Source organism: Tyto alba, unplaced genomic scaffold (assembly GCF_018691265.1).
Source record: "Tyto alba isolate M040663 unplaced genomic scaffold, T.alba_DEE_v4.0 Super-Scaffold_14, whole genome shotgun sequence".
In the NCBI taxonomy this organism is placed as follows: Eukaryota; Metazoa; Chordata; class Aves; order Strigiformes; family Tytonidae; genus Tyto; species Tyto alba.
This window is the reverse complement of record NW_024881276.1, coordinates 58164771-58191962: the sequence shown is the minus strand read 5'-3', so window position 1 is coordinate 58191962 and position 27192 is coordinate 58164771. Positions and strand designations below refer to the sequence as shown.

At 39.9% G+C, this 27192-nt stretch overlaps 2 protein-coding genes across 6 annotated transcripts; both read right to left on the bottom strand.

Annotated features, from left to right (window-relative positions):
• Positions 1 to 729: 729 nt before the first annotated feature.
• On the bottom strand, positions 730 to 20244 carry CASP2 (caspase 2). 5 transcript variants are annotated; one of them, XM_042788853.1, is made up of 12 exons: positions 20170 to 20244; positions 19699 to 19849; positions 14273 to 14440; positions 12491 to 12566; positions 10938 to 11032; positions 9272 to 9448; positions 7960 to 8088; positions 7350 to 7440; positions 3561 to 3710; positions 3362 to 3471; positions 2978 to 3037; positions 2651 to 2746 (listed from the first exon to the last, which is right to left on the bottom strand). In XM_042788853.1, the coding sequence occupies exons 1-11, from the start codon at positions 20187 to 20189 to the stop codon at positions 3005 to 3007; spliced, it is 1200 nt and encodes a 399-aa protein (XP_042644787.1). In that variant the 5' UTR covers positions 20190 to 20244; the 3' UTR covers positions 2651 to 2746; positions 2978 to 3004. The 5 variants fall into 5 exon arrangements, with proteins under 5 accessions (XP_042644784.1, XP_042644785.1, XP_042644789.1 ...); XM_042788850.1 differs by lacking the exon at positions 2978 to 3037 and having other exon boundaries at positions 730 to 2746; XM_042788851.1 differs by lacking the exon at positions 2978 to 3037 and having other exon boundaries at positions 730 to 2746; positions 20218 to 20225.
• Positions 20245 to 22057: 1813 nt separating this feature from the next.
• Positions 22058 to 26654, bottom strand: TMEM139 (transmembrane protein 139). The gene is made up of 4 exons (XM_009965477.3): positions 26614 to 26654; positions 26302 to 26404; positions 24974 to 25282; positions 22058 to 23630 (listed from the first exon to the last, which is right to left on the bottom strand). Exons 3-4 carry the CDS (start codon positions 25219 to 25221, stop codon positions 23222 to 23224), a joined length of 657 nt encoding a protein of 218 aa, XP_009963779.2. The 5' UTR covers positions 25222 to 25282; positions 26302 to 26404; positions 26614 to 26654; the 3' UTR covers positions 22058 to 23221.
• Positions 26655 to 27192: the final 538 nt, after the last annotated feature.

Below are 27192 nucleotides of genomic sequence, written 5' to 3'. Positions count from 1 at the left end.
CTCCCAGGTGCATTACCTGAGTCTCAGCTTCTCTTCCCAGCAGTGGACCACTGCTGGTCTGTGAAGGTGAAGTGGAAAGCTGTGTTGATTCTGTGCTGTACAGCTGCACCCCATTACCAGTCTTGGGCATTACAGGCCAAAGCCTCTGGGCATCCCCTGGCACTCCTTTCCATGCAGCGCTCTGAACCCTTGAATTTTTCCCCTCTTCCAGGATCTTTCCTCCATCTGGTATCTTCACCTTCTTTCTGGGTCCTTCCTAGACTCCTCATTTTTTTTCAGAAACCCTTCGTTTTGGCACCAACTCTTCCTTCGAGAACAACAAGTCCACAGTTTTCCCCATCTAAGTATTTTATGTGCTGAGACACAACACAGAATGGTTGGGGTTGGAAGGGCCCTCAAAGATCATCTAGGTCCAATGCTCCCTGCCCATGGGCAGGGACACCTCCCTCTAGACCAGGTTGCTTCAAAGACCCATCCAACCTGGCCTCCTACTTGTTGGTTCTGTCTTGTATATTTTTATTAATGTATTCACTTTTGTGCTGTCCAGGTGTTGCCAAAATTTATAAGTAGCCCATATTGGTTGCAGCTACCAAGTAGCAGGCTTCTGCCTGAGAGTTCAAAAGCACCTCTGGGAGATACCATCTCAAGAAATGATGCAAAATTCTCTTTATATAGAAGCTTCATTTCCACACAGAGGTGTAGCTCTCCGAATGGAAGCTACTGCACATATTAATCAAAGAAGAATTCTTTATTTTGACACCTCGAGGCAGTAAAATACAAGTATACAAAAAGAACGTATGAAATTGGCAGTGATGATGCAACTTGATGCAATCCTACAGAAATCTAATCCATCAGAGTGGACTGCTTCATCAATATACATATCTGTAAAATATTGCACAATTTCAAACAGGGAACACTCAGGAAGAACATGCTTATACTCCAGAGAGGTACAACAGCCCCTAAACTGCTATCTTAAAGTAAGGCACCGATTGGCAAGTATGATCCTTGCTCTGTTTATCATGTTGTGTGTAATATATAAGTGCAAGAGACATGTTAATGCCATGCCTTTGTCAGGGGGAGGAAACACAGCCTTCATTTTCCTAGTCAGGACAATAAAAAAGCACATGACTAATTTTCCAGCCTCCCTCCATATCCCTTTGTGCTTTCTATTCATAATTCTATCTTGAAAAAATATTTTAAAACCCACGCTTACATAAAAAGAGTAAGCTAGGAACTAATCCAACTTACTATTAAAAAATGGAGAGGACCAAGGCTCAAGTGAACAGACTGTAGTCCATATGTAATCCAATATATCAGGATTTAGGCTCTATCACAAAAAAAAGAACAATGCCCATCTCCCACGTCACAAAAAATGGGAGTAACTGCATCTGGACACATGCAAGAGAAATTAGAGCATGAAAAGACAGTGTAGGAAATTTCCAAAAGAAGTGACGGATTATACCACAACATTTCTTACTGATCAGTTGAGAAGACACTTTGCAAACAATATTAGCTAAATAAACAGCTTTAAATGATCAAGGCTGAAGAGAAAAAACTCACGTAACAAGGTAACAGTGTGAAACTTCCCTTTCATTTAAAAGGGAAACAAATGGCAGTGATAAATAATCCACGCAAAATGCTTAGACTGTAAAGAGCTGCCTTGAATATTTTTGTTAATTAAACAAAAGCCTTTTGAACAAGGCTGTAGGGTTTCTGGGATTCAGTTGTACAGTGCAATTTATAGACTCCTGAGAAGTTGGTGGATTGAATGCTATGCCTGTGACACACAGGCACTACGGCAAACAAATTCCTCAAAAGTAATACTCCATGCAGTTGTTCACTCTTGGGACTAAGAGGAGCTAATCTAGAATTTCTAGATTAAAACATATTTCTCAGGTAGTTTATGGAGGCTTAACTCATCTATATGAGAAATCCTGGATCTCCATCTGTTTCGTTGATAACCTGGGATGCCTCGTAGTTCTCTTGATAGCTTGGCTACAGAAGAATGTGCAAAAATAGACTTTTAAGTGATCAAGACGTATAGGAAAATGTTAAGTACTGAAAACAATAACCTTCCATTTTAGAGACCGAAATGACTCTCCTTCACAAGGGAGCCCTTTTCTAACATGCACAAGAGCTGACTGTCCTGTATAAAAAAACCAGACAGAACGTATTTAAAAATTTTAAAATGCAAGCATAGGTTAAGTAGCATTTTATGAATAATTCTCCTTTCAGAAAGGCTTAACTTTAAAAAAATTGTATGAATAGTCTGTCTCCCTTTTCACATTCACTTTGCTTACAAATGTCCTTATGTCTCCTTCCAAAGGATATTTCCACTTCTTCCCAGTTCCAGTGCTGATCCTCTTTCCATCTATTTCTATACGTACGGAATAAATCAGGACAGTAGAATTTTAAAACCTGAACTGAATCAGATTACAAAGAGAATTTCCAGAATATTTCAGAAAAAAGACATCAAGAATTGGACTGGCCAGATATAAAAAAAGCATTCCTTGCTTGCTCATCTGATGTCACAGCCCTTAAGAATGAAAACAGACATCCATACTCAAAGTTCAGCTTTGGCAGTATCTTTCTTCCAACAGAGCTGGCAGGGTTATTGTCCTGGCAGATAGCCAGGAAACAGGTAAAGGTCCTGACATAGTGTGCTACAATATTCTGACATTTCCTTGCAGCGGTGAAATTCTGTGCCTGGGGCATAACCTTCTCGTTGCTTGATTTGCCTATTCACCTAGATGTGAGATAAAAAAAAAAAAAACAACATAAAATGACTGGAAGGATTAAGATGACAATTAAAAACGTCATTGCTTTCTGTACTCATAGATTATTCGGTTTATCTCATTATGCATTGTCTTTCTAAACTATAAGAATAAAGAACTGGGGCGCAGTTCCACAGTGGCTCAAGTTGCCATGGTCATGCTGCTATCTTCATTCCCTCTTCCCCCATTTTCTTAATCTTTACCTTATGCGAGTGCAAGTGCTTGTGCAGCTATGTGAGGAGCCAGTTCAGGGAATGAATGCACTTGAAAAAAAAAGAAGCTATTTCTATAGAAAAAAATTAATTCTTGGCAAGCCAGATTAATTCTTCTTGTAAATTTACCACGAGACTGCATAAGTGAAATGGAAGAAGTCAAAGAGACAGCATTTTTGCTTTGGTTAAACTGCCATGGAACTGTGTATGTCTGTGTATATATACTCACACACAAATGGGGAAAGTAGTAATAATTGTGCTACAAAAAAGGCCAGAACAATTGCTTTAATAGTAGATTAATTCTAACAATTTGAAGCACTGGAAGGCTCTTCAGAAACCAGGTAAGTGTGGGAGAAGAAACACACTCCAACTCACCTTCACCAACATGTCAGCCACATGAGTGTCTCGGGAGTCCTCTGCAAACACAGAGGTGAGAGCCTCAATATACCAGGATCCACGCTTGGTGTTTCGCATGGCTGCAGTGCCTGAGAAGAAAGCATATGATAAAGTTTCTGGGGAAAACAGATGGATAAAACCTCCTTATGCCCTAACAATTAGGGCCTCTCCCCAGTACCTTTCAGACAAGCATATCCACAGATCATATCAGAGCATGTAGGCAGACGCAGCTTGAGATTTTCTTCCTTGTTTGCATCACTTTCTTCACAGCCTGGGGAATCTGACCGTTCTTTCCCATCTCTCTGATCCACTCCCCGGTCTGTTTCATCTTGGGGGTGGGGGAGGAGGGGTGCAATAAGCAAGGAGGGGAAGGAGAAGTGAAAAAAAAAACAAAACAAAACAAAAAAACACAAAACAGAAGAAATTATCCTGAATTATTTGGTGTAGTTTTCCTGTACTTCCTTAGTTTTGGCCTCTGGTCAGCAATGACACAACCACTATCAAGCAGAAAACTTTTGCATGAACTTTAAGCTTTTTCACCTCATCTAAAAGTTCTTCTGCACAAATTAATGCAGACACCAACTACTGAGCCTGATCAACCCAATGTGACTGTCCACATACCAGTTGATTCACCCCCTCCTCCGCCCCTTTCCAATGCAGATCGTGGGATAATCAGAAAAAGAAGTTTCTGATAGTTCTTCACCATGTATAGAAGGATTTGATGCCTAGTCCTAAAAGCTTGTATTTTCCACTTTTACCTACCTTAGGAATGTTCAAAAATGTCTGGTCTAGTTTGCAATGCTGACTACCTACTTATTGCAGAACTCAAATGAGAGCTATAAATTTAGTTGCTAATGTGTACCTCCCAGACATCAACAAAACACGGCTCAAATATCTCACTTAGAACTAAGTCATAACTATAGTATCACTTATTTCAATCAAGGGTATAAATCATGCAATAGTAAAATGCATAATAATTGACCCCATACACGAGAGAAAGAACTCTAGTACATGGACATTAGCTGAAAACCTGGAGAACATTTAATGTCCTTTCCAGGATTCATTAGTATGTATTATGACAAGTGTAGATATTCTCAAGTGGTTGTTCATACGATGCAGAGTTTTCATTGTAATCGAGACTAAGTGCTTAGTGGCAATAACTTTAATAGTCCAGCTATGTCGTATGAAAAATGAGACTACATTTTACAGGTTTACTATATAGTTTTGCCTTTTTGTTGTAAGATGAGAACCTACTATTCTACTTACTTCCTAGTAAGTAGATTCTAGTCTTAGGAGGCATAAGTGCCCATTTCAGAGGCCCTCCTGTTATGATGGCTCTAGGTTTTTGTTGCCAGGTCTTGCCTATGAAATGCATTTGGATTTCTAACACTTTTACAGGCAGTGGCATTGGAGGCATCTCATAATTGTGCACAGGAAGTGGTCAGTTCATAAGTCAGCAACATTGTTATTTTCCTCCAAAATGAAAGCAGCAGAGGGAGGGGTGTGATTGTCTGACAGGATAGATATACTCTATAATTAAGGCTCCATAGCTCAAAATTTCATTATTATTTTCATCAAGTTCCTTCATTATCTCTTTAAGGTAGAAATGCAAATTCTTCCATTTTTAACCCCACTTTTTTTCATGTCCTTTAATCACACTTTTCCAAATCCTTTTAGTTCTATATCTTCTTAAAAATTTAGTGTACTGTTCACAGTGTACGTTATTTCAGATAAGATTCAGGTAATTTTACAGTCAAGCAGTATTATTCACCCCATAATGTATAAAGTCAAAACCTTTTTCATTAAAGCTTCAGAATTAGATGTCTTCCAACACCATTCCAGTCAACAACATAAAAAGCATAAAGCACTAACTCTACCAGGATATTCCCTCTGCATACTTAGCCTCTAATTTATGTCACCAATTACTGCCACCCAGATTGATCAAGTCTGTTTAATTTTTACTGAGGCTCCCAGATAGCTGTTTTCCCAGCTGATTCAAATAACTGCTAACTACCTATTTGTCATTATTTACCACAGTTCTTCACTTTTCTGAATCAACTACTATATTAAACGCAGATGTTAAGCAGTTTCAAGGTCTCATTTTATTTCACAGTGAAATCTGACTATTTGTCTTTTCCCATTGCTTTCTGTTGCAATTGGTTTTTGATCCAGGACTGTAGGTGGACTACTTCAGTTCTTTAGTAGACTCCTGACAAGGGCCCTTTGGAAATTAAGTAGACTGTACCAATTCTTCTTTATCTACTTTTTTTTTTTTTAAGTGTGTCAGTGATAGAAGATAGATAAGGCCTATTACATAAATTTAGGGAAAATTAATAACCTATGCATTTCTCATTTTGTTTTAACTGGTTTCAGCTAACTTGTATGGCATAGAGAGATTGACTACTACTCTGAAGTTGTCCACACTATTTATAGTCTTTTAAATGCTGCTTTTGAAGAAACTTTGTATTGGCTAGTTTAACCTTTGAATGCTAGCATGAAAAGGTACACATTTTTGTTGACAGCTCAATTACTCTAACTAGCTTTTCCCTCCAACTATTAATCAAGGTTTAAAAGAGAGGTTAAAAAAGGCAGATTTTTTTTTTTTTAAAAAAATCAAAGAAAAATTTTTCCTTTTCAGTTGCTCAAGTCTCAATTCTTTGCCTACTGCAGTATCCCAGTTCTACAGCAGTTTGCACAGCAAGCTCATCACTCTTAATTGAAACCTTTTTGGGAACAGGAAAGCCAAGCCTGATTTGTTGATGTGAACAGGCCATTATGGTAACCTTACAATCAAATAAACCTAATAAGGTCAGCTGCAAATTTTGGCTTATTACACTTATTTCCAGAGTGTTATGAGTCTGTGTATTCATGTTTGTTCAAGAGTATCTCAAGGTTGAACAACATAAGGAAAGCAATCACATTCAATTCATGTTGTAAACATGCATGCTATAGTATTTCCAAATGCTTAGAAGGATATAATATTTTTGATCGCCAAAATGCGTAGAATTTAAGTTTTTCTCCTCATTGGAATTAAACACAAGAAGGTAACAGGTGAATGAAACATCCTCTTGGTTAGAGGATAAACTATAAAGCTCTGCTGAAAATTAAAAAGGAGACAGTTGCAAGGAACAAGGGAAAAGAATGAGGAAAAGCATACATGCTAGAAAATCCTCTCTATCACAAGGGGAAAAAACAAAGCTTTCTAAGACAGAACTTCTATTTGGAGTATCTGCAGTTTCACAGCAATCTCTAAAAGCCCAAACACTTCAGGGAAAAGTTTGGTCATTAGCAGATCTGAAAGGTAGGTACAAACACGTGTTTAGTTACAAAAGGAGTGAAAACAAATAGCAGAATTAAAAAAAAAAAAAAAAGGAACAGAAAGAATTGAAAAAGAACAAGTCTATGAGAATCAAGAAAATAATTCTGCACAACAGTATGAAAAAATTCTACAATCGTATGCAGAAAAGGGTGTAAGGAAAGGTCATTTGAAGGTTGAAAACAGGACAGAATAAGAAAAGACCTTGAGACGACTTTGATAGTTCAAGAGACAACACGAGACAACACATCCAGGATCAAGAGAAAGACAGGACCTCAGACTAGACTCCAGTGCTAGTGTACTGCTCCATGCTGTGCTGCAGTTTGATGCACCATATGCCCCACTCCCCCTACTGCAGGCATAGTGAGAAAAAGCCTCAATATATGAGTGGGATATGATAGAGCTTTATATCACTAAGGTGCTCTGGGGTCTGCAAGTCAATGCACACACCCCATGCAGAGCAAAAGGCACTTACAGAGCAACAGATGCAGTGGCAGCAGCAGGGCAGAGGGAGGTGAATAGGGGTCCCACTTACACCTGAGAGAAGCAAAGAGGAGAGTTGACAGCAAGTTGAATGTGAGGGTGTGTATGTGCGTAAAATGAGCCTTAATGGTATACCAAATACCTGGCTTTCAGTATCTGGGCACTCACCTCCACGGCAGGCCTGAATAAAAAACATTTTGGGCTTATTCTGGAGATTTGGACAGTTTGCATTGTCAAAGAGCTGGAAAGCCTCCTGCAACTGAAAGAAGAAAGAACATAAACTTTCTCCACTGCAGCCTTCCACGAGCCAAACCCAGTTTTACCTTGCTGCCCCGTATTTTGGTTATTACCTCACTAGTCTTGATATTTCCTCTCTTACCTCCAAACTCACCATGTGACAAACACATCCCTTTCCCACACTCTTCCCCAGCTCCTACTAGTTTGAGTTCATGCACTCTACCTAGTACTTGTACAAGAAGAAAAAAATGAAATAACTTCCCCTACTTGCCCTATTTCTATGCAATTCTTTATCTTACTGACCTCTCATAGACAGCCCCCTGCCCTTTCCTTCCCACAAGCCCTTATTTTTGCCTTTTTAAAAAAAATGTGAATCTTCAGTCTCCTATCAATTCACTTTAAAAAAAAAAAAAAAAAAACAACCAACCCAAACAAAACCAACCAACCAAAAAAAAAAACCAAACAAACACCACTTTTCCTCTTTCCATTATTACTTTCCAAGAGAGAACCTACAACAACACATCAAGACATAACAATATACCTGTAGCAGTTTGCCATCACTGCCATAAACCCCACCCTCCACACCATGGGAAAGCAAAGCTACAATACAGGAATCCACATCCCGATGACCTGGCATCTTCGAGAATCTCTCCAATGCATTCCGCATGTCCTGGGAGAGAGAAAAAAAAAAGTTCAATGCTTTCCAGACTTGCACAGGGAAAGTGGGCCCCACAAATGGTCTTCCTGTTGTGAATAAACCCTACATACATCAAACTGACAATATAAAATACATGTTCATAAAAGAACAGCAAAATGTTCTTTCAGCAATTTCGGCAAAATGTTATGTAATATTCCATCCTACGTATAACATTGTTAAGTAGGAATCACTTAGGCCAAGAGGGGGATGCAGCAATTATATGAGTTGGCACATATGGATTTAACATAAGAGAAACCAGCTGATATTTTATAGAGGTTTTACACTGACACTTGAGTCTGGCCGGGATATTGGAGCAACTTAACAGATACATACTCTGGTACTTAAGGCATTCAAACACTAATGATCAAAACACAGTAACAATTTAAAATGAAAAACTTTATGAACTCTGACAACATGGCAGGTGCAAAAGTCTTATGATGTTGCAAAAGTTGCCTTTTTGAATACAACACTAACACATTATGTACCACTTGGTTTCACAGGTTTCATTAAAAAGAGTAAGAAGAAACGAGTCTGGAGAAGGCAGCAATTGCATTCTTAGGGAAAGACTGGCTTGATTCAGTCAGTCATGGGTCATTACCAATTTTCCTCAGTGAGGCACTGCCACTTCTCTAGCAAAGCAAAGACTGAAAGAGTGGAACTTAACTGCAAAGATACTGGAAGACTGATAAATAGGATGGCAATTGACTCCATCAATGAAAGGACATAAAAACATCACTTATAACTGCAAAGTTTAGCTTTCAGGACAGCAGAACATTGGGGAAAAAAAAAAAAAAAAAAAAAAAAAAAAAATCTATCTAGAGTAAACTGGAGTTTATTCATTTGTGGTTTTAACATACATTCCAGGTGCAGTCTAGAAATTCTTGCCCCTTGCACTGGAGTCAGAATAGAATAGTACCTCTTGTGGTCCTCTGTGATCCTATTTTCCATCTTAAGAACCCTGCCTTCCAAGCTTCTTCAAAATTATCAGTATGTGAGCAGATATCATCCCATTTAGCCTTATTTTCTATTCATAAGTGACCATCCACATCTTCCTGTTCCAGCTTAGTCATATCAAAGGGAAACTCTTAAGATGTTTATGTAAGTTACAAACTCTCATCCATACTGGCTGTGAAGTACTGGGATCCATCCACCTTACCTGTGCAGTTTGATCATGAAAGACAGTCACTTGATACCCAAGATGCTTAAAAAGCATTTCCAGGGAAGTACAGTCCACATCTCCCCCTGAGCGATATTCTAAGTCCTTCTCACTGCTGAAATGGACATTGCTGAGAATAAGTGCTAAGCCTCGGGGCTCCGATATCAGTTTATATGCCTAAGAAGAAGATTTAAAATTGGTAAATTTAAACTACACAAGGAAATAAGAGTGTTAAGAGTAAACCAGCAATCCCTACATACCAACTTGATATGATATGCAGGATTTCTTGATTGAGAAGGCACAAAAACAGTAGAGATCAAATTTTTGAATGGGTTGTGGGGTTTTTTTAATAAATAAAGCAAACATTTGTATTGCAAAGGGTCCCAAAGACAACTGTATTTGCAAGTCTCCATAAGGGATGATCCTACAACACTATTATTATGATGTTATACTAGCTTGTCTTATTTCTCATTTTAAAAGAAACACAGCTCACCCATTTCAAACTGCAAATTAGGTCTTGCTAACTTTTCTCCCCTTCCCCACCCTCACCCCAGCACGGCCCCATACATTTCCATCACAGGCCTGAGGACAGCACTAGGTAAAATCTAGCTAACATTTCTTAATTGCTGTTGGGAGCAGAGATGTAAAATAGCATGTGAGTGCAACTGTAACAGCAAGGGACTACCAGTCACTGATTCTCAAAGTTACATGGCTGGCAAAGGTTAAAAGGGAAAGAACTCATCTAAGAGAGGTGTCTTCAAATTAAGTTCCCTCTCTGTCCCTCCCACTCTAACAACAACTAATCAATAGTAAATCTGTTACTAACACTCCTGTAAATTGGAAACAAAATTTAATACCAAAGGAACATATCAAATAAGGTGTATTGAGGCACAGATGTAAAAGGAGCCACGTCAAGCTCACACTGATGTTGCCTAATTAGGTTTCCCCAACAGTTTTTTTAAAAAAATAAATCTGTTTTGCTGTACACAGCCTGTAATAGAAGTGTTAAGTGTTAGCACATTGTGTAACCTTAGTAAAGTATCTGCTCCATTATGAAATCTACCCCACCACAGTCTATGCTTTACAAACAGAATGAACAGAAAGTAATTAGACTACCCACATAACTTCAAATGCTGCAGAAGATGATTAGAAATTCAGGTTGTTCTACCCAGTACTACCCAGCACAGAATCCTGATCTGGTTCTTGAGCCTAAGGAAGGACTCTCCCACGTACAGTTGACAGTTAAAACAGCCAAGACTGTGACTGCTAGTTGAAACACAGTTCTAGTATTTTACAGTCATTTGACGGGTGTGCTATCACACAGGAGATGAGGATGCATACAAATAAGTGAGGCAATAAAACTGACAGCTTACACAGAGCAACAAAATAGAAGGCATTTCACAAAGCTCATCATGAACAAAAACCAGAGGCAGAGATTTGTATAGTTACAGAACTACTCAGAATTTCTTCACACTTGTAAATGAGAACTACCTCAAATTGAACATGACTGGTAACACCTTCCAGTTACAGAGAGAGCACATCACTGATCTGCATCCCAATGTAGCATGTGTTTTGACTCAGCTTTAAGTAGCACATGTTCAGTGGATATGTTCAAACACCTCACATCTTTCATATCTTAAGGAGATTTGCTCTGTCAACTACTTACCAAGTGCTGATGATCATTATAAAATTCAGCAGTGCAGTACTTCACTGGAGGAACTGGGGGATGATCTCCATTATCTAAGGAACATTCCATTGGTTCTGTGCGAAACAAACGTATCAACAACAGTAAAAAAAATTCCAACTACAAAACCTCTACATTAAGGTAGTAACTTGCAAATTCTGAACTATGTGGTCTTAGCCATATTCCTGTATTATCCTGCTCATACCTCTAAAAATTTTGCTTGATCAGGGACTACAGACAATCAAACATAGGAGAAAAAAAAAGTACTGGATTGTATACTTATTTCTTTATAATTTTAATTGGCAACTTTTTTTGTCTTGTATGTAGATTATCCTTATCTAAGGCCTAGTAAATTTGGTTCTACAGAGATGAAAACAGAACTTTCCTCTAAAATTAGAGCTGTGTGCTTTCTGTCATTTTGTACAGTATGTTATTACTTTCACAGTTAGCCTGACAAAATAGCTAGAAAAATTCAAACAGAATAGTGCTTTTCCTTTCATAAAAGGCCTCCCATGCTCCCTGGACACAATTACTTATTTTTTGCTGAGCACATGCATAAGTGATCAAAACTAGATGTTTCTAACTTCCATGAAGTGCAATATCTTTTTTTTTTACCTCTGAACTACCCTTTCCTCTGGATAACAGCAGATGAGGTGAATGATAATCAACTATTTGCCATTTGCAGACAAACATTCAACTCCCCCATCCTGAAGAAACAGAGCTAATTACATTTATGATCTCCTTTGAAATCCTTTTTCAGCCTTCTGAGGCATTGCTCTCCCGGCTGGAGAAACATATGCTCTAAAAAAACAAAACAACCCAACCCTAAAATCCTTGTACCTAAATAAAAAAAAAAAAAAAAAAAAAAAGCCTTCAAAATCTAGACACTTAACGCCAGAAACAAGTTACCAGTAACTAGCACACAGTTAAAGGTGTGGTTAGGGAACATGAGTACTCCAGGCCTTACCAGAGGCAACATAAAAACTAGCAAGGAGATTCATCCCAACAGCTAGCTCCCCAGTCTAAGTCACAAATGCTTGCTATAGAAAAGCTGATTTGCTGCACTTGACAGATGCTACAGAAATCTGTATTGGGCCCATGTAACATACAAGGCCTTGTACTTAAACTTATTTGCTAAGAAGGAAGTCTAAGTTAAGGAATACTGCCCCGAATCAGTATCTTTTCACAGTTCTAGTTCAACTAAACTCTACTACAAACCTTAAAGAAGAAAATCTTTGAAAAAACTAAAATTTTATTGATGCGTACTGTTTAAGCAACAAAATTTCTTGTAATAATAACTGAAGCCGACTAGAAACTGTTTGGGTTCTCTCTTCCAATATGCTATTTCTCTTTCATTTTCTAGCCCAGTTCTGCCTCCTGCATCTGATCATAATATAGTTAGTTCACTGTCAAGTTTGTATTCCTGGGATGATCAACGTGGTGGCAAGCTTATTTCTAGAACTGAATTAAGAAAGTATTAAGAAATTATAAGCAACCAAGCAGAGAGCCAATTCACGATGTCACGTGTGACTCACCAATCCAGCGTGGCCTCTTTGAATTACACGACTCACTGGCAGAGAATGGAAGATTTGATCCGTAACAGTGTTCAAACTACAAGACATCCAATAAATCCATGAAAAAGAGTAGCATAAACCAACCATTTTTTACCTATAGGCTTGTATCATAGAGAATCACAGGACAAAGATATACACAGTTACATACATATATATAGGACTTAAAAAATATTATGGTTCACATCCATCATGACAAGATAGCAGCAGCATTTTCTGTCAATGCAAAATTCCTTCCCTTCTTCTACCCAAATCCCCAGTTTGGAAACCTTACACTGAGGTCGCCATATCCTCCCTGTTTTTGCCAAAAATTGATTTGTCCAGTGATTCCTATCTTTTTGTTTGCTTTCAAGATTTGTTTGTACAGTAAAGCATAAATGAAAACAAAAAAACAGAAAGGGTAGTCTAATAAATCCTACATTTTAATAAGGGAACATATCTGTTCAAAAATATCTGGTGTTCCTTACTTTGTACAGAATATGTTTACTTCAAGTTTCTATCCTTGTCAATGCACTAAGAATAACGATTCTTTGCTAAATTCTTCCTTTAATCCAATTCTAACAACTGCAGATAGTGAAAATGTAAAATAAAAATAACAAATAAAGAAAGAAAAGCCCCTCTCTCCTCAACACATAAGACTACCTCCTAGTAGCTTTCTACTCAGAGAGTCATTGAACACTAACCTAAAAGTTTTCAAAGAAAATATTTTCTTTGCAGCTTTTGGGTTCTTGATGAAACATCCATTGAGAACATGTTGGATGCAAGAACACCCAGGAACCTTGTGCAGTGCAACAAGGGGAAGTACAAAGTCCTGGGGAGGAGCAACCCCATGCATGAACTTACACTGAGGGCTGCCTGGCTGGAAAGCAGCTTGGCAGAAAACGTTCTGGGGGACCTGCTAGAAATCAAGCTGAACACGAGCCAGCAGTGTGCCTCTGTTGCAAACAAGGCTAATGGTATCCTGGGCTGCATTAGGAGGAATGTTGACAGCAGATCAGATCAAGGGAAGTGATCCTTCCCCTCTACTCAGCTCTGGCAAGGCTGCATCTGGAGTCCTGTGTCCAGTTCTGGGCTCCTCTGTACAAGGGAGATAAAGAGATACTGGAGAGAGTCCAACAATGGGCCACAAAGATGATGATGGGACTGGAGCATCTCTCCTTTGAGGAAAGGCTGGGTGAGCTGGGACTGTTCAGCCTCAAGAAGAGAAGGCTCAAGGCGATCTTAATGCATATGAATAGCTGTCAGGAAGGTGTAAAGAATAAACAGCCAGGCTCTTTTCAGTGGTGCCCAATGACAGGACAAGACGCAATGGGCACAAACAGGAACACAGGAGGTTTCCTTTGAACATCAGGAAACACCTTTTTACTGTGAGGGTGACTGAGCACTGGAGAAGGTTCCCCAGAGCAGCTGCAGAGTCTCCATCCTTGGAGATATTCAAAAGCCACCTGGGCATGGCCCTGGGCAACCTGCTCAAGGTGACGCTGCTCAAACAAGGGGTTTGGACAAGATGATCTCCAGAGGTCCCTCCCAACCTCCACCATCTTGTGATTCTGCGTGCAAATTCTCTTCTTCCCAAATTCCTTCCCCTTTGCTTTGACTAAGGCTACAAGTTTCCATTTGCAACAAAACCCCATCCTGCCCTTTGTAAACAATTTTTGGTTTTCTGCCATTTGAAAAAGATCGCTTTGTGCCTGAAGCTCATCTGAAATCCAGTCTATCCAGCTTATTTTCTTAAAACTGTGTTACCCTTGCAATCTTGTGACTCAGGTTGGATGTTGCCTTCAAGATCATTGCTTCCAGATGCTGCTGTTTGGTTTCTCGTAGAGCTTCACAAAAGGCTGAGAAGGCATGAGGGCCTCTCTTGGGCAGCAAATTGAGGAATTCCACATTTTGGCTGAAGCTCCCAGACTTGGCCTGGATCCAGAGATAAAAACAAAATCCACACTCAAAGTAACACCCCAACACAATTCTTTTTCAGTGAATCTTCAGAACAACTAAATTTTTTTACTTCATCTAAATGGTTCATCACTACGTTTACCTGCACTAGATCCGTTTTTACAGCTTTTCCTAGCTGATTTCACCCTCACTCCTCTCTTCCTTTTAGCTCAAGGGGTAGAGTATATGACAACACAGCAAGACAACAATTCACACATTACCACACACAATAACATGCCCTCTTCTCTCTAAGCTTCACTTCCAGTTACTGTAGGAATAGTGTCTATTTCCCCTCATTGAATAAATGAAGTCCAGAACATACTTCCAAGACTGCCCAATAGTTTATGATCTCATGCAGATATGCAAATCCCTCAGAAAGCATTAAGTAAAATACTTATTATTGCAGTCAATTCCAAAAAGATACTACACATGTATATACTAACATTTAGACCAATAAAGCAATATATAGCAGTATATCAGAAAAAGAAACAATAAAAAATTATATTTATGTATCTAAAATAGTCTCAAGAAATTCTAATTGTTAGAATATTAACATGGCATTTGCCAACAAATTATATCATTTCTACAGTAACAGCCTTCCCTGCGTAATCTAAAACACATAAAAACATCATGTACTAAAATAGTGGGTATCAAAAATAAATTTTATCAATTCCATGGAATTTATCCTGTATTTTCCGAATTGCCACTTAGATCCAAGATGTCTTCTTTTGGTAGAAGCCTCTAGTCACATTCTGTAAATCCTCTGCTACAGAAGATTTCACATTATCTGGACTCTTTCATAAAATTTATCAAGCTTGGTGTTAAGAGTAGTTTGGCTGTTGTCCCAGCATATTGTTTGGAAGGATACTGCAAAATCTTGTTGATCCAATGCTTATACACCTATTCTGAAATTTCAGACCTATGTTCATTCATGACTGACTAATAGCATTTATTTTTGTATCAACAATGTCCCTTGACATCAGTGTTCTCCTGTCCTTTCCCTTATTTATCAAGTTTCTTCCTATAAACCAGTCTTGAATTGCTACAGTAAACAAGCTAGTTTCTTTCAGCCTCCTTTTTCCCTTGTAACACTTCTCCATTCGTCCACAGAGGATAACCAGCTCCATATACTCGTATCTTGCTGCAAGCCCACTGAATTTTATTTTATCTAAAATAAATTGTCAGCTGATATTTTAAAGTACCTATTAATGGTTTCTTCCTTTCTAGTAGACCTGTAGCTGTTTATGACAAGCTTAGGATCATTACTCTTCACTTTATGTCTTCATAGTCTATGTCTCTAAGCCACGAACCACAATTAAGGACACAAGCTGACCTCAAGAATTGGATCTTAAGTTTTATTGAAGTTAAGAAATTTCCATAACATTCATATTCTGCACTTTGTATGTACAGTAGTCAGCTTTTGGCAGATTTCTGCCTTAGTGCTTCCTTAAAATACCCAAAGTGCTGCACCTCCTCGTGACTTCCACATCAACACCACATTTAGGTTATACTAATGTTCAGCAAACATTCAGAAGTAAAACTTACATAAGACAGACTTCTTTCATTTTATTTTCCAATACATCCTTAATTTATTTTTGTACCCTCACAGATGAATTTGATAATCTGCATAATAGGAACTGGTTGCATGATAATAAACTCTGAATTCCTGTCAAAATCCCATAGTATTAGTCTTCTTATTGAGCCTGAATATACAAGCAGAATCTGTGGAGAGAGGATATATATTTGACAAACATCCTAATCAAATTTATTTCACTTTGACAAAGCCAGTGATCCCTTCATTACTGTCTAGTGATCAACACAGAGCATTTAAATGCCTGGACCTACACAATATGGTAGTCTTCGATTACGGTAAAAAGTATTCAACTTGTTTAAAAAGCAAGAGAAATCTCTTGCTATCATAACTGGGATAGATCTTCAAAATTGCAGAGTTCTGGAAGAACATCAGAAGCTCTGACAAGAAGGCATTAATGAAGTGGATTTTGGACTTCATCTTAAAAACAGCTGTTTCCACTGCCCCACTTTATTTCCACTATCATATTTGCTCTGTGTTTTAAATACCACACTTCTGGGCCTTCATCTAGATAATCATATTTATGTCATCTTCACTATACAGTAAATATATATTTTTTTTTAGTTTTATTCTTTCTTTAAAGTATAAGTAATTGAAAAAACCTCAGATTTTTCAGTTTCTGAATGACCCAATTTAAATTAATTCTAGTCAGTTCCTACTCTCTGTCCTCACTTTGGACATCAAAGCAAGCAGCTCCTATTTATTACTTCTTCTCCAGTGCACACCTATAAGCTCTTTACTTACTCTTCATATTCCTTGTGAGGTCTTCACCCAGCACAACCACCTCTGTCTTCAGTGGCTCTTCCTCCAACATCCTCCCCATCTACCTTTGTCTTATTTGCAGTTAAGTTTCAGTACTGGTTTAGCACCTCACACTTGAAGAAATGTCATGCTTCCTTCATCTCCTGGAGCTCCTCAATTTATTTCACTTTCCTTAGATGCAAAAGTTATTTAAATAAGTGTCCTATTTCCAGAACCACTGTGTTTATTCTTCAGTTTAGTTTAAATCAAACCAACAGGACCAGTATAACTGTTGTAATTTTAAGACAAGGTGATTTAAAATCTAGCTATTTATCCAGATCATCTTGTTTTCCTGACATTTTGGGGGAGTAGAGGGGATATATACAGTCAGGTACGACACCCAGGAAAACCTATGCTCTATCATCAGACACAGTGGCATTTCTCATCTCCTATTTCCACTAAGGTACTCGGTGATTAGTGTCACAATACATTTTCAAGAATAGGCTACCTAACAGCACTCAAGACCTTTGTTCACATTTGAGCCAGAGTGGAAGACTACTACAAATTCACAGACTTACTATAGAAAAACGAAAGGTAAGACAAAGTGGTTTTGACACAGGTGATCTTTTTTGTTTAATGCACAATACTTTTTGCTTATCTAATAGCACTGTTATGATTAGTACTATCCTGCAAATGTTCCCTTCATTTCTATCCTCCTGGTACAATGCATATTTTGCAGTACTGCTGTTCCAGCTGTGAATGGTTTCCTCTAGCCCTGCCACATTCTTATTTTTGCTGCAATTTCCAGATCCATACTCTACAGCAGTAGTTCAAGTCACTTTGTTCTCTTGTTCAGGCCGCTATTGCCACTTACATACATCTAAGCTCTTAGTTATGTGTGTATGTCGTATTACGCACCATTTTTCCACTAAGCTATTACTATTTACCTGACTTATCTATCATAACACTACTCTCTTTACTGATAATCCATTACTAACTATTGTTGCATCTCCTTTTATCCAATTACACCCGGAGGGGAAGATTCCCTTAGTCTTCTTCCCCTCTGTCTAACACTTCTTAACTACAGCAGCATTTTGCCAAAGACTATTTTCTCTGGCATTATGTTACTTTCGAGAGGACTTTTTTTCTCCTTTTATTCCTCTCCCCTTCCTCTTCTACTTCAGCAACTAACTGCAGGCCAGCAACTAAGCGTCCCTAGAACCACCTGTACTTCAGCAGTGTCAATGTTTAATCCCCATGGGCTGCACCACACAGCCACTTAGTCACTCCCTCCCCAGCGGGATGATAGTGAGAATCAAAAGGGTGAAAGTGAAAAAACTCGTGGGTTGAGATAAAATCAGTTTAATAGGTAAAGCAAAAGCCACCCACGCAAGAAAAGCAAAATAAGGAATTCACTCAGTACTTCCCATCAGCAGGCAGATATTCAGCCATCTGCAGGAAAGCAAGGCTCCATCATGTGTAATCATACTTGGGAAGACAAACTTCATACATCAGACAACATCATACTTGGTAAGACAAACAGCCTAACTCTGAATGTCATCCCCTTCCTTCCTTCTTCCTCCAGCTTTTAATGCTAAGCGTGATGTCATATGGTATGGGATATCCCTTGGGCCACTTGGGGCCAGCTGTTCCAGCTGTGTCCCCTCCCAACTTCTGATGCACCCCCAGCCTACTCACCAGCAAGGTGGTGTGGGAAGCAGAAAAGGCCTTGATGCTGTGTAAGCACTGCACAGCAGTAACACACCCCTGTGTTATCTACAGTTTTCATTACAAATCCAAAACATAACCCCACACAAGCTACTATTAAGAAATTAACATCACAGCCAAAACCTGTACAATCAGTTCTCAATTCATTATCTGACTTTCACTGTCTTTCTGTGTCTTTGTCCTCTTTCACCAGGCATTGGAGCTATTTCAGGTAAGACTGCTTGCATCTCCCACAACTGAGCACAGGTATCCATGACAGGTCCCATGATGAATTTCACATTGTCTTTGACATGCAGCAAGTTGAAATTCATCAGGAAGTTATTTCTTCATTGCTTTCAAAAATCTTATCAGTCTCAGGTTCATACCTTCTGCACTAGTGCCCAGCAAATAGCTCATAATTCTGTTTTTCAGCATCCGCTCTTATAACAGGACCATCAACCTTAATAAGGAACTAAAAAGCCCCTCAGTTGGTTACTTGAGCTCCAAGATGCACTTCATGTGCACCTTCAGTCATTTTCTTTCCAGTTTGCTTTCTTTTTGAAAACCTGTATCTCCATCCTGCACAGTCTTCAGTGCATTACTGTACTTCTGGGAATAATCCCAAGCTATTTCCCATGACTTCTCTTCGCAGTACCCACTGCTCAGGTTAAGTAACAAAAGCCTACAAACAGCATTTGTCACCCGAGAGTGAGAGTCCTAGCTTATGTAAGGTTCTTCACATAATTTACAAAGACACGTATGAAGTACAAACTTTTTAAGTGAAAGCTGTCACAAGAAGCTCGTTTATTATACATTAATTTACTTACTTGCACAGTGTTCTTTTAGAAATAGGTATTATTCCCATTTCTACAAGTGGAAAAAAAGAGAGGCACAAAATGACAACAAAGGACTGGAAGATACCACCTGACCCATGAAGTGTGCCCTGCCACAACTACATACCAACATGCAAGCCAACAATTTAGTAAATCTCAGACAAAATCCGTATTGCCATAAGCAGCTTACAATTCTCATCCGTGTTACAAGCAAATCTCACACTGCTTTGCATGTTCTCCAAATGTAATCACATTAAAATATGCCGGTAACACACAGATGAGTTTCACCATGCTGCAACTGCCAAGAACAACATGAGCTGAACTGGAAATAAAGCTCACAGTGCAGTCAAGTATAACCTGCGTACCTGTATCATTTCCATCATCTCCGTGGTGATGATGTCCTTCTCTATCATATGCTCCATCAACTCTTTCAGAACCAGCTGTTTTGCCAGCACCACCCGGTTCTTCTTTAGCGCTTCCTGGTGACGTTGCTGCATGCCGCACGCCGCCAGTACCCTGGAAGGAGAGAGAAGAATTAAGCCAAACTCAACGGCAAGAGCCACCCTTACCCCTCCCGACTTTCTGCTCGGGAAGAAGCAGATCGACTCCGCGGGCAGCCGCCACCTGACAGCGGGCGGAAGAGGGGCCCCACCGCCCGCCCCGCGGGGCAGATGGGCGGCGAAGGGCGCGGTCCGCGCCACCCCCGGCCCCCGAAGCACCCGGGGCGAGGCGGCGGCAAAGCTGCGTGCCGGTGCAGGGCGCTGGGCGCTCCCCCGGGACCAGCTCCCGCCAAACGGCCCGTGCCGCGCGAGTCCCTCCCGCCGCTCTTCCCTCACCCCTCCACGCGCGCGCTCATTCCTTCCCGACGGCCCCAGCGATCCCACCCGCTAGACCCGCCTCCTCAAATCACATGACCAAGGCGAAGGCCGGTCCCCCCCCCCCCCCGACACCGCCCCTCCCTTTGCGTCAGAGAAACAAAACCAGCATTAGCGCCACCCGTTGCGCGCATGCGCAAATAACACTTTCCCCCATGGCGTGCGGGGGGTGGAAGAGGTTTTGCGTCTCTTCCGGCTGGGCCCGGCCGCGGGGGATGGGGCGTTTCCCGTGGCCTGTGAGGGCGGCCCCGGGCCCGGGCCCGGGCCCGGCACCGGCCCGCGGGAAGTCGGGGTGCAGCGTGGTGATACAGAGGCAGGGGTTATGGCACAGGGTCTTGCACGTCAGAATAACGGGAGGGGTTCTGCGTTCAAGTAGAATTAACTAGTACACAGCTTTCCTTGCAAACATACCGGTTCAGGGATTTTTTTTTTTTTTTCAGAGTTTTGTTACATATGTTTTGTTGACATATGTTTCAGCTGAAGTCAGCTGAAATCAAAAAAGGGCTCGAGTAGCATTCAGAAATTAAAACTGAGAAAGGGAGCACGCAGAACATGCAGAGCACGTGAAATATGAAGGGGAAAGCAAGTGAGCGTCCTTTTAGCAGAAGCAAATTTACAGCTCTGTCATGTAAAGCTTCAGACAGTTGTTCCTTGGTGTACAGGAGTTTCACATACTAAAACTTAACACGTGTCCAAAGGCTTGAATAACCTTTAGAGATGCTGAAGGCAAAATGCTAGTGATCATAACTGGTGATGTTACTGGTCTTTGTTCTGGCTAGTTTTTATCTGTGCTGGTCATCTGAATTTCTGTCTCCTGGCAATGTGGTGCAGTTAGAAAGGTGCTGGGTTGCCCAGTTTAGAGCCAAAGTTTCTATTCCTGCGTGGTATACCTGTGTGCTTTTTATTGTGGTTTGTTTTTTTGTGTTTGTAGATAAAGGAAGAAAATGCAAGAATTGATTGGCTTTAAAGAAATCACATTGCCTCTATCAGCAAATTTGTTTCTCATAATACTGATACCTGTGAACTAAGATTATTACAAAATAGATATTTGTGGAATACAATTAGTAAGATCAATTTAAGATGTTTTAACCATTTAACAATTGTGCTGCAGAACAAATACTGATCTTTTGAGGAATAATTAGAATAACTGTAGGATAAGGAACTCAAATAATCTTAATGGAGTCATTTTGGCCTTGTAGTGGCAGGTGCAAACAAAAATAAAGAAGCTGCAAATTAGCAACAAAACCAGACCAGGTCAGCCTTGAAGGACAAGATATATGTGACCACAGGACTGAGTTTGCGCAGAAGTAAGGGTCAAGTGGCAGACACAGTGAAGAAGACTACGAGCCTTCATCTGAAGACCCCAGACGACCACCTGAAGACTCCAACAGACATGCGCAAGAGACATTAATATGTTAAATGAGTTCCCAGAAAAGTTATGAATATGATAAAAATGCAATGAATATGTATGATTAAGGTAGTATAAATGCTTGTTGATTTAATTTTCACACACACACATTGGAGGAGCTGTCCCCTGTGTGTCTGGCGCTGTAATAAAGAATGCCTGCTTTCTGAAACTCCAAAATTGAGTCTTAGCGAGTGAATTAATTACCACTTTACATTAACACTATGATAGAGGTATCATAGCTGCTTCATCATTAATGATATTAAAGTGATTCAGCTGAGGACTTAGAAATGGAACACCTCTCTTTTTTTCCAAACCAGGATTATCAAATAAACAGAATGCAAGCAAAAGGATGGAGTGGATTTTTTGGGAGGAAAAACTAATGATGCCACTGTGTATTTTTAATGTGGTCCTGTTTATTTCTAAACAACATAAAAGGTCTTTTTTTCCTTCGAACTATAAAGAATGAAACAATAAATAATTTATTTGCTTCTAGCCTATGGTTTGGTGGTTCCTTATATGAATTAAAGATCAATGCAGTCGTATGTGACAAGGTTGTGTCAATTGCTACTCTCCTTCATAAGGAAATTTGGACCACCATATTTTTTTTTATCTGGACATTCACCAGGCACGAATGTCTCTTTGCATAGTGCGGACCACTTTAACGCTGCAGAACCTATCAGTTCAGCTTGCCCATTTTAAAAGACTGCACAGTGTCACTGATCAATGAGAAATAGAACCTGGCTCCAACCAAGAGTTGTCATGATGAAGACCGCATGTGCCTCGGGACAGTTACTCTCAGGTGCTCTCCACTGCAGCTGTGGCCTCGGCAGACAGACTGTCCCATTCCAGAGGCCAGGGAGAAGCCTCCATGCACAGCATCATTACGGAGGACTGGAGGAGCATTGACCTTTCCGTGCAAATACTTGTCATGATGACAATAAAGTATCTCACGCAATCTGTCTGGGACTGTAGTACAGCAGAGAAATACACCTTCCCGTAGAGCTGCAAAGACTGGTGGTCCGGGGAGAGGACAGTTATATATGTATGTAGCCCACTGCTGGCCTCTCTTACAGGAGAAAAACTGCTATTACCTCCCTCTTGTCCACCACTGCAGCCTGTGTGGGATGAGAACATTGTGAAAAAAAGAAGTCATTTCATGGTGCCATGCTTGCCATCAGCTTTTCAACCCCAAGGGATGGTGTCAGCTTCCAGATGAAGACAGCCGCCCTCCCCTCATTCATGCTCCAGTGCAGCACAGCTGAAGTTGCTTTGGCAACCTTGTCTCTTCTCAGGATTCACTCTCCTGCCCCATAAAGGTATATTTCCAGTTTGAGAATTATTGCCATATATAACACAACTTCCCTCACAGTAGTTTTATGTATCTGCCAAGACAAAGTATTGTGGTATTTCATTGATTTATATTTTATGCAAAAAGATTCCAGTGGCATCAGAAGCTGTGTCTGTAGTTCAACTCTGGTTCAAAGAATGATGAGACAAACTTTCACAGTTTCAGGCGTGAAAAATCTCAGCTCTTTCATCTTCCCTCTAGGAGCACCCTTTATTGTGGAGGGTGTTTGGTTCTGCATTCGTGGAAAGTGAAATTCATCATAATATGGAGGGCTGGAAGGCATCTTCAAAGACCTCATCGCTGATGGCACTCTCATAAGCAGGTGGTGGAGTGAGTGGCTCTAGTGGCTCAAAACTGTTTTCAATACCTTTCACTTCATGGATGTCAGAAACAAACCGCTGCAGTCTTGGGGGCAGCACCAGCTGCAACTGCATTCTGGAGCCTGTGTCTGTCTCAGAGGTGCGCCTTCTGTCTGATGCCACTGACACCCTAAGAGCCTCCACCATAATCTCTTCTTGGGCAGATGATTCAATAACTACGTTATAAGGAGGAGGCTCATTCAGTGGTGAGGGCACTAAGCCTGGATTGGATGCAATCGTCCATATTGCTGGAACTGACATGGTCATCACCTCCTCGTAGGTGGGTGCTTCATAGGCGGTGTTCACCCTATGCACAAAGAGAGCAATGTCAGTTCTGCTGGTTATTTTACTGCTTAGATTATGCAGAAGCAGATAGTCCAGGTAATGGACTATAGGGACCCTGCGACAGTCAGTAGATGGGACAGAGGCAGGATATCTCATGTGATATTACTGTGTGTGATATTCTGCCACTGGATCAGCTCATTTGTCCAGCCAACTTAATGTCTTGCTTTCTGGTCTAGAGAATGGCTTATCTGACCATTTTCCCACACTCCCCAGAATAAGTGAAGAAACCTACAGTGTATCTGTATACCACAGTGAATTCCGTATCTTAAGCTTAGTTTGATGTCCCTCATTTAAAATCTTCTACCAGTTAAAATTTATTACTAAGAATTACTAACTACCGATTATTTCATGGAATAAAACAGAACCTTGCTTTTTTAATATATTAGCTCAATGTTCATCAGTTTTTAAGAAATGGAGAAAAGTAAGTCTTTTCATTTAGTGTAAACAAGGAATAACTCTTCTGTGCTAAAAATAATACCTGCAGAAAAAAAATGTTACTTTAGAAACATTTTCCTTTTTAGGTCATATTTTTAAATAAACAGACACTAATTTTCTAGCATGCCCCCAAGGTATCAAAGCTGAATGTACACTTCTTTTAAACACGTAACATTTTTGCCCTCCTACAAACCCTGTATTTGATAATGTCAAGTCATTTATGGATGTGGATAATGATTATCTGGATTATACAAACGAGAAAGCAGAGACACGTAAAGTTAAACTCTTCAACTACACTAGGCAAACTGGGGTTAAATTAGGTGATGCTGAGAACCTGCAAATGTACATGAAGCCAAAAAGTTGAAGGAGTATTGAGAGCCTCTCAAAATCAGGGTTTATTAGTGTCAAGTTGGATTTTTAAGACTGGATACACACCCAGTTACAGATTCCTTTTTAAAAGTTTGCTGAAGAACAGTTGCTCTGGAGATAAGGTTTATAGAGCTAAGCCCAGCTAAGATACAGTATTGCTTCAGCATTTTTCCCTTTTCCTTGTCTGACTCATTGTTTGGCAAGACTCAGTTACTCAAAGAAAAATAAAACCAGTCCTGGATCTGTTTAACCTTGGGAACTGTTAGTGGATCTGTTCTCAGGGGGAAGAAAATATATATTGGACAAGATACAGGACATGTGTGGCATAGACATTTCCAGCCTCTACCTGAAGAAAGAAAGAAAACAATCCAAAAAGAGCTTTTGCCTTCTGAAATGGAGTCTGTGTTTGGTGCCCTAGGGGAAGGGCAGCAAAACAATGTGTAAAATGGCCATGGCTGAGGAAAGAGTTAAAGTAAGAGGAATAACCAGGTTGCTGCTTACCCTGCTTGGCTTTGCCTGTTTGGAGGTATCTCATTTGTATCATGTTGGTGCTGATTCCTCAGGTAACACTCAACAAACACACTCAGCAAATAGCCGATCAGGCACAATCCCCCTACCCCTAGGAAGAAATAGCCGACTGGATTGATGTTAGATGAAATGGCCAGCATGGTGACCCCAATGAGAAGAGCAGCAGTGAAAAGAAGCAACAAGGTTTGACGGATGTTCTTCCAGTGTGTCTCTAACCACATGATAGTACAGATGGTTGTAGCAGACGGTTGAGAGCAGATGAGCAGTTAAGGGGACAGACAACTGTGGAAGACAGAATAGTTTTTTCAACATGAAACATGAGCATACAAATACGTTATCAGTATCGTGACCAGAATAAGAACTCACATACTCAAGTACATACCATCATGAGAACACGCAGACATGCATACCTGCAATAAGCCTGGGAAATCTGCATAAATGCATGCCAGCGTAAAGGTACTAGAATTTCCTATGGGAATGCATGCTGAATAATGGGAATGCTTGGATACACAATTGCAAGACATAAAATGCATAAATAGACCATCAGCACTTATTGCCAGGCTTATGTAAAAATGTCTAGCTTCTTAATAGAACTTAGAACAGTCTAGAAGGCAGATTTGAGGTTACTACAAAAGTAGAACACCAAATAACTTTAAAGGTTAAGTCTGGACATTTGTACATTGCATAATGAACATTCAGATACTAGTTTGGGTCCTGGAAGAAAAGTAGCCTTACTAATGGGGATGCCTGCCCCAGTAAATTGAGTGTCTAACTTCAGTGTATCATTATAACAATAACATTACTTAGGTTCTAGATATAGCTGGCAGATGTCATTTAGCAAAATGTAGGCATGCATTTGAATATTTGCCTATATCCTCAGTTCTTTTTCTGTTGATAGGCTTTTTCGCACCATTCTCAAACATGACAGCCCCTCCTGTCCCCCATTCCAAACCCCACCTCTGTGAAAGAAACAGCAGTTGTCACTGTGCAGTCAATATGGATTGAATACCAGTGATCTGTGGTATTCAAGAATACCCTCATTAAGGAGTCATCTTGCATGTGTTATAGAAACCTACATATATCCCACTGTTTTCATGAAGACCCCTGTGAAGGAAAAAAGTATGACACAATATTTTTTATGACTATGCATCTCCAAACAAATATACAGTTTCATATAGTTCCATGTTACATTGTGTGCCTTTGCACACTACATGTCTTCCATATTTATGGCAAAAATAGTTAAATGGATATATACAAATGCCAGAAAAAAAGAAACACTTTCTTTTTCAGTGTATACTTACCAGAGAGAGGTTTTGGTAGGTAGGAGCAGTCATGTTTCAACTTCTCTCTTCATCACAGGTAAAATGTGCAAGCTCTTTTGCCCCTGCTGCTTCCCCTTCTGACCTGAGGATGGGACACGAGTAAGAACTCCCTTGTTTGCAGTTTTCTTGTAGAGACAATGAAGGTTTCTTTTGAAACTAAAAGCTGGAAACTAGTGAATATGGGAAGGTACCAAATGATGGGAAGATCCCCTTGTAAGAATTTTGTGTAGGAAACTAGAAACTAAATTTTCCAGATTCTGAATCCAAAGCAATTTATAGATGATCACATACCTTCTACTCTTTCACAGCTCTTCTAGGTCTGTCCCACAAAAGCAGGAAACTCATTAGGAAAGAGGGCGGAGTGAGCAGTGGGGGAGTGCTCACCTGTGTTGGATCTGTTTGGTCTGTTTCACTTTAATGGGAGAAAATGCCCTGAAAAATATGTTCTCCCTGTCACATAGCAGAGGAATCTTGATCTCTGCCTCACAAAGCAAGAAGGACTGCTGCCCCAGTCCACATAGCATGGCATAAAACTATTTATGTGTTCTGTAAAATGTAAATCTATACATTTTTCTATCCGGCTTGGGTGCTGTTTGACAGATGTTGTTTTATGCCCTCTTTGATTTTACAAACAAAAGGAAAAAAGGAGGCAATGGGCAATTTTTTCACAGAGGGCTGGGTTAAAATCCTTTTTACTCCCTGGTGTATCTGGGAATGAGGAATACTGATAAGCAACAGAACAGGTACAGAATTACTTTGTGAAATCTGTTATCATCTGAACCTTTAGTGTGTGTCTGAAAATAACAATAGAATAGAAATAGAAATAGAAATAGAATTAGAATAGAATAGAATAGAATAGAATAGAATAGA

Bases quoted from the DNA above. Each gene is read 5' to 3' on its own strand.
- CASP2 (XM_042788850.1), bottom strand. From the start codon at position 20,189: ATGAGCGCGCGCGTGGAGGG. The intron at 7,441-7,959 runs GTATATTGTTAT...TTCTTCTTTCAG, and splicing joins GTGATGGCAAACTGCTACAG to TTGCAGGAGGCTTTCCAGCT. The intron at 2,747-3,361 runs GTGAGTTGGAGT...TCTCACATCTAG, and splicing joins TGGCTGACATGTTGGTGAAG to GTGAATAGGCAAATCAAGCA.
- TMEM139 (XM_009965477.3), bottom strand. From the start codon at position 25,221: ATGTGGTTAGAGACACACTGGAAGAACATCCGTCAAACCTTGTTGCTT. The intron at 23,631-24,973 runs GTAAGCAGCAAC...CTTTGTGCATAG, and splicing joins AACAGGCAAAGCCAAGCAGG to GGTGAACACCGCCTATGAAG.